The 13,458-nt window shown below is 44.5% G+C and overlaps 1 protein-coding gene and 1 non-coding gene across 2 annotated transcripts; one reads left to right on the plus strand and one right to left on the minus strand.

Annotated features, from left to right (window-relative positions):
• Positions 1-974: 974 nt before the first annotated feature.
• Positions 975-1,249, minus strand: LOC112437091 (small Cajal body-specific RNA 13). Its single transcript, XR_003025754.1, has one exon. It is a non-coding gene; the product is annotated as a small Cajal body-specific RNA 13 (non-coding RNA).
• A 1,378-nt stretch (positions 1,250-2,627) lies between these two features.
• GLRX5 (glutaredoxin 5) lies at positions 2,628-12,365 on the plus strand. Its single transcript, XM_003832923.6, has 2 exons — positions 2,628-3,010; positions 11,706-12,365. The coding sequence occupies exons 1-2, from the start codon at positions 2,716-2,718 to the stop codon at positions 11,882-11,884; spliced, it is 474 nt and encodes a 157-aa protein (XP_003832971.2). The 5' UTR covers positions 2,628-2,715; the 3' UTR covers positions 11,885-12,365.
• Positions 12,366-13,458: the final 1,093 nt, after the last annotated feature.

Here is a 13,458-nt window from a genome sequence, read left to right on the forward strand (position 1 = left end):
GTCAACATAAAAGCAGAATTAGACAGTTTAGAGTGGGCAATGAGAAAGATGGAATCAAAATAGACACAGGGAAGGCCATAAAGAGTTCGCAAGCATAAATGCCTGATAGCAAAAACGATCACAGAAGATTCCAAAACCACAATCCTGCACAAAGGCCATCTCAATCTTACACAAAAAATACTTCTGCAATGCCTGCCGAGCACCTGCCTGTCCAACCTGGGACTGGTGTCACCTTTGTTACTGATCCTTGTAGTCAAAAATAATTATCTCAAAACAATTATGTAACCCTCCTCATTTTTCCTTTAAAGACCTTTGTCTTCCTCTATCTCCCAGGATACACACAGTTAACTATCACCTGCATTTTCTCATTGCAATGCTCTATTCCTGAATAAATGCCATTTTCTTTGAGAGAGCCTCTCTCTGTTCGTTATTTAAGTTGACAGCAATAAACAGTTTAGGTTTTTGGCAACAAATCACCAATATTTACTTAAAAACAAACAAAACACTTACAACACAGGTAGGAACAACAGGTTATTTTGGAAAGACTTTAATATATTCTCTATTGCTAAGTGCACCAGATGCTGGACTTCTGAAACAACAATTATGCTTCTGCATAATAGCATTTTCTACATATTTCTGTTCATGTTGCTTGTTCCTCTGATTTACCTGGAATCAATGAATCTGAAAAACAAAAAGATTCTTTAAGCACCTGGTAAATTTCAGGTCCCACATTAGAAAATGAGCAATCATCAATAATATTGATGGGGGTGAAAATATGACATTGAGACTTTCGGGTAATGTCCCGAGTTTACTTTCATAGTTTACTAGGCTCAGGTTTCATGCCGAAGGATTATTTGAAAGACTCACTCACTGACATGATTTTCTGATTTTAAATTCGAACACTCCCAAAGCATAAACAGATCACCTCCAGCAACATTGTAAAAAAATACTCAAAGTTTAAAAAAAAAAAAGTAACTTGTGGCAGTACTTAGTGTTCAACAGAAAACACTCCATCTGCTAAACAATATCTCGACTGCAAAGCTTCTCTTACTGTTGGCGGATAGATAATGACATAGCCCAGTCATTATCACCGTGGCAACAGTGACCAGTAACTATCAGAGGAAAATTGCACATGGAACAGCTGGCTCTCGAGCAGGCATGCCTCAGCTTCCTCTGGAGTATGCTTTTTCTGCAAGTCTGGTGTGCTCGAGGGTACCACCAACCCTGTGCGGCTCCAAGACTACAGATTATGTAGCAAGTCCACTGGTCCTGCTCTTCCGGATTTATTCTTCCCGCCAATAGGAGCACTTACCACGTTCCAAGCATCGTCCTAGGCACTGAGGATACAGCAGTGAATAAAGTTGAGTGCCGGGTAGGAAGTCAATAACCAAGCTAGTAAATAACTGTATATTGTCAAGCACTGGTAAGTACAAGGGAGAGCAGAGCAAGCAATGGGCCTAATGAGGCTTGCTTTGTCTCCTCTGCACTCCCACACTGCTTTGTATCTGCTTCTCATTTCTCACGCTGGGTCCAAGCTTTGGGCACCAGGTCTCCCTGGACATTCCGCGCTGGCACCGCGCCTAGCACCCAGCGGCTGCTCAGGAAACGTTTGTCGAACGAACGAATTCACTTCTTAGTTCCCCATTCAACAAAACTTTCCTGATCCTAGGCTCAACAGGTTAAAAGGCTGGAGGGCCAACGAGGCTGGAAACTCAGAGGCGGCCGGGGGTGGTGGCTCACGCCTGTAATCCCAGCACTTTAAGAGGCCGAGGCAGGAGGATCCCTTGAAGCCAGGAGTTCGAGACCAGCCTGGGCAACAAAGTGAGACATCGCCCCCACCCACCCACCGCCCCCCGCCGCCAATTCCGTCTCTACAAAAAGGAAGGAAAAAAAAAACCCAGAGGAAATCACACAGGCAAAAGCGCTTTACAAATTTTAAAAATGAAAACTGTTCTAGAGAAATAATCGCGCGCCGGAGGCGGAAGCCCCAGAGCCTCAGCTCCCACGTGGCGGCGGAGCCAGGGAAAGTCCAGGAGCCAAGGCTACGGCCCGAGCGTTGGAACCCCGGTCAGGCTCCGGCTCCCCGCCACGACGAACTGCATGCGGCCGCGGCGCTCCGGAGGCGCCCGGGGACGCTCACCTAAGCTGGGAGAGGCGGATACCCGCCCGGCCTAGCCCCGCTACCTCCCAAGAGACCAACACGACAAGCGCGCGCCCACCGCGTTGCCATGGCAATTCAACCGCCGCTGACACCGGAACCGGAAACTTCATCAGGAGGTGACCCCTTCCCGGCGTTCCGCGGAACGGGCGAGTCCCGCGCCTCTCCCAGTTGTCTCGGGGTAGCCCAGCTGGCCTCATTGGCTCACAGGAGGAAAGTCGTCTTCCCTCTTGTTTTGCCTCTCGTTGCCCTGCAAGCGTGACCCTGATGGACATCCAGTCTCTCCAATTAACTAACAAAGCGTTGCCGACGACCAATAGTAAGGCAGTAGGATGCGGCTCCGGCATAAGGCCCACCTCCTACCTGCCGGGCGGGACGAGCAACGTGATTGGTAGAATCGAGCAATTACTGATCAGTATTGTCCAATCACGGAGGGCAGTTTAGAGCCGGCCCAATGAGGGCCTCCAGGGGGCGGGTCGGACTGCCGCGGGCCGGGGAGCGCTCCGGGTGGCCAGCTGTGGGCCCGGGCCGTCGTGGGCTCCGGCTTGCGTGCGGAGATGAGCGGGTCCCTCGGCCGAGCTGCGGCGGCTCTGCTCCGCTGGGGGCGCGGCGCGGGCGGCGGTGGCCTTTGGGGTCCGGGCGTGCGGGCGGCGGGCTCGGGCGCGGGCGGCGGCGGCTCGGCGGAGCAGTTGGACGCGCTGGTGAAGAAGGACAAGGTGGTGGTCTTCCTCAAGGGGACGCCGGAGCAGCCCCAGTGCGGCTTCAGCAACGCCGTGGTGCAGATCCTGCGGCTGCACGGCGTCCGCGATTACGCGGCCTACAACGTGCTGGACGACCCCGAGCTCCGACAAGGTCAGGCCAGTGTGCCGGGCAGGCGCCCTCCGCCCCGGGCCCAGGAGCATCGCTGCACGAGGCCGAGGGGTTCCGCCGCGCCGGGCTGGGGAGCGGGGCTCCATCCGCCGGGGTCTGTCTGAAGGTTCGAGCCGGGTTAGGGCGAGGAGTACTGCCCTGGAGTAGAGTCTGGGCTGAGGGTGTAGTTGATCTCACCGGGTCTTGAGGATCTGGGGCTCTGTACTGTTGCCAACTTGAGCAGTTGGTAAAGTCCTAAAGGTTCAGTTATCTTCACTTCGAGCTAATATAGGCGTTTCGGGGCGATTTGTCAATGACTGACTCGGAGGAGGGTGGCCCGCTGCCTGACTGCTCTGCACGGTTAGGAAACTCATAGTAAGGACCCACTGTGAGATAGGTACTTTCGCGGACACTTTGGGGAGGTTGGAAGCCGTTGGCCTACTCGTGGGTAAGGTCTAGGGCTGTCGATGGTGGGGAGAGGGCTGAGGTTGCCCTTGAGGCTAGTGAGGTCGGAGGCTGATCTCGTTTGGCTCACGGCTCAGGGTGTCAAGCATCATTCTCTGTGGTTGCTACAAGCAAAGGGTTGGGACAGCTGTCGGCTGACCTTAGTCGGGATCTATGTTGTCGGGGAAGAGTCATGACATTTGGCTTTAGATACTCAAGCACAGGGCTGAATTTATGTGGGCCAGGGCTTGGAGAGGTTTGTGGGGAAAAGAAGCAGCCCTGGCTCCTGGGCCCTGGGCTAACTCACTGGCTCAGCCTTGGAGCCCAGGGGGCCAGGGCACCAGGGGCCAGATGGATTAGGCCGGGAGAGGGAAGGCTGCAGCTAATAAGCATCTTTTCCAAGTACTCCACGTGCATTCGCCAGTCTTATCTGAGTAGGGGAGGAGGAAGAGGCCAGGCACAAGGGCCTGCTCCTTGGCCAGGATGGTCAGGGTTGGTGGAAAACTGGGAAGGCTGTACCTTTTCCTTCTAGAGAGTGACTTAGGGTACCTGCATCCCAGTTAGAGACTTTCAGTGACTGAGTCCCTGCATGTCCCTAGCTAAAAAGAGGTGCCAGTTGTGTGCTAAAAATAGGTGCCAGGTTCTCTGTTACTCTAAATTTGAAATTACTAATGATAGTCATTGCTTACAATGATGAGACAGGCTGGTGTTTGGAAAAGCTTTGGGTTGACATCCTCTTCTGTGGCTAATCAGGTGTAAAACTTAAGTCACTCAACTGCATTTGAGGATAATGAGACAATTTGGCAAAGTTTTTGTTAGGAAGCCAAAGTAAAAATTATAGAAAGTGTGTATTATCTTACCTGGCACAGAAAGCACCCGGTAAATGGTAGCTGGCTTCGTATTAGCACTTTATGGTTTTCAAATGTATTTTTTCCCAGATTATCTAGTCCTTAAAGACTCTTGGGGATAACTGATCCTCCATTTGCTGTAGGTGATAGTGGTGGTGGGTGGGACCTAGAAAGCATGTTAAGTTGAGGAGTCGAGAGGGCAGGTTCAAATTACCACGTATATGTAATATTACCATGTGTTATTTTCATGACCCTTTTGTCTTCCTTGTCAACTAGTATGCCACCAGTTACTGGGCTCAGTTTTATCATGTGCAAGGCAAGGGACCTGCAGTCTTCCTTCAAAGACAGCTTCTCTGCTTAAAAGAGGAGTAACTATTTTGCAGTCTTTTGACAGAGACCTTGCAGGGAGTCCCCTGCAAATTGCCAATATGGCACTAGTAAAAAAGCTGTGTTGTTATCTCGCTTAGTATAATGTTTCGAGGGTCTTTGGTTTGTGAATTTATTTTCTCTTGTTTAATATAACTGGAAATGAGATATGCTGGAATATAGCTAGTAAACGGAAAGTAGGAGCAAAAATACGAATATGTACTGATAACATTTTATTTTTCTGTCTTTTATCCACGTCTGGTGTCTGGTTTCTGAGCTTACTTTCTTAAGTTTTCAAACAGCAGCAACAGGAATTTAACCCTTACATTCCTTGACCACTGAGTTTCATCAGATTGCTATTTTGGTTAATAAACGCGTTGCATATATATTGAATATAACATACCTCTTTTATTGATTAGAAAAGTAAAGATTAGTAAGTATTAACATTTGGACTGGGCAGGGTGGTAAAAGCACGTTCCCCAAATGGGGATTAGTTCAGCCAGGGTATTAAGACTCTTCCCCTCTTCCCTATACAGCTTTATTTACCAAGAGCAACTAATGGGCTGTCCGATGCTTGCTTTTGCCAGCCGAAACTATGTTTGTACACCAGAACCAAGGTCATTTCTAGTAATAGGAACGGAGCTCTTGCAAAACTGGCCTTTTGTTGGTTCTTATGCCAAGGAGACCTGAACTTTACAAAGTGCCTAAACCGGAGGAAAACATTCTTTCCTAGTTTTGAGTACTGGGTTCCCAGGAGTGTGATACAGACACATGTTGAGACTGTGACCCAAGGAACAAAGGTGACTATGAGGCAGCATTGTGTTCTGGCCTTCTCAAGACCTTCTTGTCCTTCTCTTTTTATCTGGAGTGCACACAGAAGACAGTCACAAAGGGATCAGGTCCCAGTAGACTGACATCATCATTTCCTAATCCTGGTCTTAATAAAGGAACTTATGCTCATGGAAGCAACTTAGAAAACACTGAAAAGTTTAAAGAAGGAAAATCACCTGTAATTTATGGAAACTATTGTATTAACATTTAGATCTAGTTCCTAACAGTTTTTTTTTTTTTTAACACATTGAGACCATGCTTGTCTATACATAGTATTTTGCCCTCCAGAGACGAGGGAATATGTCTTATGCCACTGCCTGTGGCGCTGTGTGTACCGCTTATGCAAAGCAAGCTTTCAGTGAGCATTTTAATAAATAAATAAATACTGCTTTTATTTATCGTTATATTGCAAACTCGGCCTTAAAGGCATTATAAACATTTGCTGCCGATTTAGATCATCATTGTAGTCCTTGCATCTGGAACAGTGACAGAATAGGGACTCAAATGATTTGTTGAATAACCATATCCTGTTGTTGAATGTTTATTAAGCATTTGAAAATACGCTCAACCTTTTCAGTATCAGGGAATTGAAGACAGTAGTGAAACACCTGTCATGCTGGTGAACCTTAAAAGTTGGATAACAAGTTGTGTGTATGTGCTTGTGTGGTGCACATGTATGCTGCAGATGGGAGTATAAAATGGTACCAACACTTTGGAGGAGTAACTATCAGTACCCAGTCAAGCTACGGGTGAACAGAGCCTAAGACCCAGCTGCGTGACTCCTAGGTGTATATTCTAGAGAGGGGGATCTGCAAACTTACCCTGGTAAAGGGCCAGAGACTAAGTACGTCAGGCTTTGTGGGCTGTGTGGTTTTTGTTGCATCTATTCAACTCTGCTGTTACATAGCCTGAAGTCAGTCATGGGCAATATGTAGATGAATGAGCAGGCTGAGTTTCAATAAAACTTTATTTATGAAAATAAAACTTTAATTACGAAGTAGACTGGATTTGGCCTGAAGACCATAGTTTATCTGTCCCTGGCCTAGACACTGACTTCTGCATGTGTGTGTTAGGACATGGGTCCCCAACCCCCAGGCCAGGGATCGAGGACTTACAGCAGGAGGTAAGCGGTGGGCAAGCGAGCTTTACCGCCTGAGCTCCTCCTCCTGCCACATCAGTGACGACATTAGGTTCTCATAGGAGCACAAACTCTATTGTGAACTGCAAACGTGAGGAATCTAGGTTGTGCGTTCCTTACGAGAATGTAACTAATGCCTGATGATGTGAGGTGGAACAGTTTCATCCCGAAGCTATCCCCACCCTTCCCTGGTCCATGGAAAAATTGTCTTCCACAAAACCAGTCCGTGGTGCCAAAAAGGTTGGGGACCTCTGTGTAAGGATACCTGTGTTGGCGCTCATTGCAGCATGGCTTGCAATAATGAAAAACTGACAGGAAGGGATCTTGGTCTATTAGCAGCAGCCCAGATAAATAAACTTTAGTCATATGATGGAAAGCTAAACTGTAGTTAAAATGAACTAGATCTAGATGTACTTAACATGGCTGAATCTCAAAAATACAATATTTAGTCAAAAAGCAAGTTGCAAACATGTAATTATGGCATAATACCATTTGTATATGTAAATGTTAAAGGCATAAAACAGTCTCATATATTGCAGATTTGTGTGCAGTGCACTTGTAGCTCATGGGCAGGAGTGAGATGGCAGCTAGAGGGTAGAGGCCACCTCTGGTGAGGGACTCAGGTAGCATGTGGTTAAGAGTCTGGGCTTTTGTACTCCTGGAAGCCTGGATATAAATCCTGGTTTCACTGCGCTGTCACTGTGAGTTTCGGTAAGTTACTTAACCCTTCTGAGCCTTAGTTTCTTCATCTTATGTAAAGTAGGGATAATTGTACCTGCCTTGTCAGATTTTTGTAAAGATTAAATAAGATTATTTTTGTAAAACGCTTAAAGAGTGTGAAACTCAGTAATCCTTAACTCAATAAATGGTGTATATATATATATGTATATATGTATATATATATGTATATATGTATATATATGTATATATGTATATATATGTATATATGTATATATATATGTATATATGTATATATATATGTATATATGTATGTATATATGTATATATATGTATATATGTATATATATATGTGTATATATATATATATTTGAGAGAGTGCTACTCTGCTGCCTAGGCTGAAGTGCAGGGGGCAATCTCGGCTCACTGCAACCCCTGCCTCCCGGGTTCAAGCGATTCTCCTGCCTCAGCCTCCCAAGGAGCTGGGATTGCAGGCACCTGGCACCATTCCTGGCTAATTTTTTTATTTTTAGTAGGGACAGGGTTTCACCGTGTTGGCCAGGCTGGTCTTGAACTCCTGACCTCAGGTGATGCACCAGCCTTGGCCTCCCGAAGTGCTGGGATTACAGGTGTGAGCCACCGCACCTGGCCTGAATGGCGTTTTTATTACTTTAGGGTATACTTAATCACTTTTTCCTGCTTTATTTTCCTATGCTTTTTCTGTTGCCTGTCTTTCTCAGAAAAGCATTACTGTGAAGGGTGGGTGGTGGAGCATGTTGGTATGGAGAGAATGTCCACACTGTACCTGGTACTGTGCTGGGAGCTCAATTCATTTCATTCCTTAGATATCATGGAATCTTCATAATATGTGAGGCGTAGAGTATATTTCCATTTCACGGATGAGGAAACTGAGGCTAAAAGATTAACAGATTTGTCTGAGGCTACATTTACAGGCTAGCAAACCAGATCTACTGATCCTTAAGCCTGTGCCTTGCCCACTCTGCCCTGTGCCTTGCTTTTCCTCTAGTGAGGGTCTACTGATTTCCATGCTTTCAGCTCAGATCATCTTATCTCGACTTAACGCCATTCTCTAAATTAGAGATTATGAAGAAATTGTGACTCTCAGAGGTGGTGATCACAGAGTCTGGTAGGTAAGAGACAGAGTTGGAACTCACATCAGATTCTGAAGCTACTGTAGTGAAGTTCTTCCAGGAAAAATAAAAAGAAAGAAAACTATGATTATGCTGCTCTCGTAATTTAGTGTCCAAATCAGGAGTAATGTCCAGTGTTCTGAATGTGATGAATTTTGAAAAATACCTTTTGAAAGTTCTGGAAGGGAATTTTAAAGTACATTTCTGTACTCTTTCTGGGTTGATACTTTGGAATATGAATTTGTTTGTATGGGTTTTTTTGGTGGAGCATTAGATGCGTGTAAACTGACTTTATAAGATAGCCTCCTAACTCGCAGTTCCTAGTGTTACTCTGCCATATAACTTTGCAGTCAGCATTTTCTGCCCCAGATGGAATCACCACTGCCTATCACATATGAAATAATGATTATCATTAAAATTCATTCTTGGATGTGATTTTCTAATTTTCAGGAGTAGCTCTCTGATTCTGAGTTAATTTCAAGTGATATTTGTAAGAACTACCACTGCATATTGCAGTTTTTGAAAACTAAAGTGTGAGAGAGATTAACCATGTTTAAACAGTTACTTGTGGATCCGCAGGATTCATTTTAATATTCAACTTATGAAGAGTAGTCTTTTATTATTAGGAGTTTCTCACTTCACTCTATAGGAAGCAATTGGGTATTTCCTTAAATATTTAAACTGGTAATCAACTTTCTTAAAAATGGAAAAGAGCATAGTCATTAAGAAGGGTGCCAACGTTTGGCCTTGATGCCAGCTGCCTATTACACCTATTCATCTAAAAATTAAAGGAGCAGCAAAGTTTAATTTTGATAAACTGTCAGCTGCTGTCAAGAACAGGCAGGTGGCTCATGAGAAGTTAGTATCACTTGCATGTGGCTGTGTGTGTTGGGTGTTGAGAATGTCTGAAAGCCTGCTTGTTTTGATAGTTTTGGTGGTAAGGATTCTGGGGGTCTCCCCTTCTCTCGTAGTCAGGACGTATGATCAACAGCAACATAAAGTTTAATCAATGAGGCAAGCCCAATGCTTCAATTGAGTGTGATACTATAAAAGTGATTGATGAAAAGCAATTTTACTTTAAAAACATGTATTTTTTGGGTAAAACATGTAGTTTTGGGTAGTTCTCAGGCAGCAAACTTATTTCCATTTTTGGTGTGTTTCAGAAATTATAGACATCCACCAAAATAAATCAGTAAAAATTGATTATCATGGAAAGCTTCACACAATATATTATTCATTGAAACAAAACAGGTCATTCATGCACATAAATGATTCATTTGTATAAAAGGTATTTAAGAAAGTTGAAGAGAATGAAAAGAAGCTCACGTTTACTTTAAATATTTCTTAATTCTCGCACCCAGCTCTCAGTCATCATAAAGGTAAAAGTTTTGTAATCGGCATCATTGTAAAAAGTGAGTTTTGATAGACTTTGTATTTGAGGACAGAGTTTGAAGAAAGTAAAAAAACACACAAATTATGCTAGTTGTTTTTGTTGATGGAGCATCAAACATCACCATGATGAACAACTTGAATTCATCAGGGTATTCTACTATGTCTAGATATTTGGCATTATAAAGACATTTTGATGATTAATGGAATTTACCCTTTATTGGCAGCTGCCAAAGAGCTAGCTGTTGTTTCTTTACTAGCACCCAGAGTGGCTGAGAGGTGTCCTTTTGGAGGCCTAGAGCAATGTAACCCTTTCTTAATATGTGAAGTCTGGAGAAGGCAGATAAAGCCCTTGGTTCAGGGGCTTTCTTTAGGGCTGTCGTTTAGAGCAAAGTCAGTTTTTTTAATAAGGCAATAACTTTTAAGAAAAAAATAAATTGTATATTGGGACTTGTGATATAACTGAAATCAGTAATTTTATTTGGAAAATGTTTGATAATAAATTATAGGGTATCAAGAGCAAGTTTTTGTATTTTTAGTTTGTTTACATAAAAATCGATTTGTGTAAACTGTACTGGACTTGAATAATCTGTTGACTTTTCCGTTTTGTTTATCCATATGCTCATTTTGGCCATTTAAAAATATCTATCTATGTAAATATAAAAGTGTCACATAAGTGTTAGTTATTATATGCCATGCTTTGACCATCTTCGTTTTTAACATGACCAATACAGGCTTTTTAATGGCCGACTATGTTTTTGAAAGCACAGTCATCTCAACATACAAGTAGAAAAGGAAGTAGACTGATGAAGAGGAATGTTAAGAGTAATCTTTTATGTCTGAAGATTGAAGCCACATTTCTTTCTTACCATTTTGTTATAGTCATCATCCTTGTGGCTCAGAATTGAACAGAGTAGTCGCACAGCTGCGCTGTCACAGAGTGTCCCTCATCTCATGTGTGTCGTCAGAGCCATTTGCACACAGGACTGATCACATGCATGCTGGTTGGTTTCTTGGCTGCTGTGAGCGCTTAAGAGCAGAGCGGGTCTCACTCCCCCACCCCTCAGCCCTGGACAGGGACCTTGCTGAGCTCTGGGCCTTCATTAGACTCACCAGTCACTTCGGGTTCTGCACAGAGCCTCATCATCCACTCCACAGAGAGCCCATCACAGTGGCTGGATAGATGGGAACTGACAACCCATAGCTGTGGGACAGGGATTTTTCCCTGGGTAAAAGTAATTGTTAAAAATTAAAAAAAAAAACAAAAAACTCGTCATCTCGAGGAGAAGTGACTGACGGCCTGCACCAACTTAGACAGTCACAGTCATGAAAAGTGCACAGGTGGGATTGCCCGAGTTGGCCATGAATTACCGTGATGGATCCATTTGGAAATGAAGTTGGTTGTGACATTTCTTCAAGTTTTGTTTCGCTTGAAGCTTGACTGGTAGATGGAGAATTTTGGCCTTATGTATCTTATGTGACTTGCATTACCCAGTCCAGTCCTCTGCCATTAATCTGAGGTCCGCAATGTATCAGGTATTTTACTGAGAATCTTGCTTACCTAATTCTCACAAAAAAAAAAAACCTTGGGAGATGAGGGTGGAAACAGGATGAGAGGTCAGGTGACTTGTCTGAGGGCTGACGGTTTGTAATTGGAAGAGTTAGGGCCTAACCACTGGTCTCTTTGACACAAAAACTCATGCTGTTAGTGGCAAGCACAGTGTTCTCAAGATTGGGGGAAGCCAGGGAGGGACAGTGGGTTGTCTGCTACTAGTGGGTCAAAATTACATATTTAGTCATGAATGGTTCAGCTTTTACCATTTAAATAACAAATAAATGTTCTTTCTCCATAGGCATTAAAGACTATTCCAACTGGCCCACCATCCCGCAAGTGTACCTCAATGGCGAGTTTGTAGGGGGCTGTGACATTCTTCTGCAGATGCACCAGAATGGGGACTTGGTGGAAGAACTGAAAAAGCTGGGGATCCACTCCGCCCTTTTAGATGAAAAGAAAGACCAAGACTCCAAGTGAGGGCGGCCAAGTCCTCGCTGAGCAGAGAGGGAGCTGTTCATGTCAGAGACTCACTGCCAGAAAAGCCTTACCCATTTTGGTTTTCACTATTGAGACCACAACTGCTTGCACTGATCATTTTGGTTCGTGAGCAGTTGGTGATTTTAGTTGGTCTGGTGTTCGAGCTAAGAATATTTTATTGTGGACTTAATTACAACCACTGCACTGTAATGATTCAATGCTGTATTATGATATTGCTGTAAACAAAATTCATTCTTATATTGTCACTTATTCTTTGCCTGATTCAGAAGTTAAATAGGAGCTTTGGAATCATTATTCATGACCCCTCTGCAAATGTGACAGTCTCCAAAGACAGTATCTCCCCCCAAATTTTGTGTAGCTTCTTTTGTTATGGAGAATGGTGGACAAAAAAAGAAACTGTGATAACTGGGGCGTTGTTTTTTAAAATAAACTCCAGCACAGGGATGCTGTGCATGCCTGAGTTGATTCCGAAGTGCATATGTCTGTAAGGATTTGGAGTGCCTGCAGTGTTTTATGTGTGGGAAGTAAGGGTGAGTCTCATATTCTTCTATTAAATTTGCCACAAGAATTGCCATCGAGCCCTGGTCTACTTTCTGGGGGAAGCAGCTGTTTGGATGGTGAGTCAACTGTGCAGCTGGAGGCGTGGGTGGGCTGGAGGGAGCAGAGGTGGGTGAGGCCGGAGGAGGCGGCCCCCACCTGCCTATCTCTGGAGCCCTGTGCTTGGCACACTGCTACAGTTAGATAGGGAGACATCGTCAACAGTCCACCGAGCTAGGGGATTTAATGAGTATTTTACTTCTTAAAAAGTGGGGACTTTCTAAAAGAGGACATAATTTGGAATTGTGGCAGAGATTCTCCCAGTGTCTGGTGTCTTTATAAGACCTTTCCATGATTTCTGCATCCCGAGACTGGGGCCTGGTAGAGCCTGGGGCTGTGCAGAGGCCCATGGGAAGGAAGCCCGCCTGGTGTGGCATGGAGGCTTTGTTCATCTCCAGGGACTTAAAGAGAGCGCTTGTCTAGAAACATATCTTTACGGTGGCAGAGGTGGGAAGAAGGATGCATTTTCTCATAATAAGGGCAAAAAGGACAGAACGGCTTTTTTCCCCAGAGCCATTCTAGAGGCTTGTTCTTCGTTGCTTATTTAATCTCCTTGAGTTCCTCTCGAGAATACTCTAAAAACGGACTTCCTCCATGAGGTCGAGCTAGAACTGATGGAGTTGCCCCTGCTCCCCTTCCCCAGAGGTTTTGGAAGGGGAAGGAAAGCTGTAGCCCCACGCCCCCACCCTGGGGACTGCCCCATCAGGTTAGAGCACTGCTTCTCAGCAGTCACCCACCTCACAGTGTTGGAGAAAAGAAAAATAGATTATTCTCAGAAAAAGGTTATTACATTAATTGTCTGCTACATCCCATGATACCTTTATGTCTTCTGTAAGCTAAGGGACCTTAGGATCTAAGAGGAGGTTAAAACACATCCATTTGAGCCATTTGGTTTAGAAATGAGGGAAGCAGGAGCACTAGAAGGATCCACCTTGCCCTGTGGACAGAGTCACCAT

Source organism: Pan paniscus, chromosome 15, assembly GCF_029289425.2.
Source record: "Pan paniscus chromosome 15, NHGRI_mPanPan1-v2.0_pri, whole genome shotgun sequence".
Lineage (NCBI taxonomy): Eukaryota > Metazoa > Chordata > Mammalia > Primates > Hominidae > Pan > Pan paniscus.

What these genes read in the sequence shown, in the direction of transcription:
- GLRX5 (XM_003832923.6), top strand. Translation starts at nt 2,716, where the DNA reads ATGAGCGGGTCCCTCGGCCGAGCTGCGGCGGCTCTGCTCCGCTGGGGG. An exon ending in CGACCCCGAGCTCCGACAAG is followed by an intron (nt 3,011 to 11,705) that starts GTCAGGCCAGTG and finishes CTTTCTCCATAG; the next exon opens with GCATTAAAGACTATTCCAAC.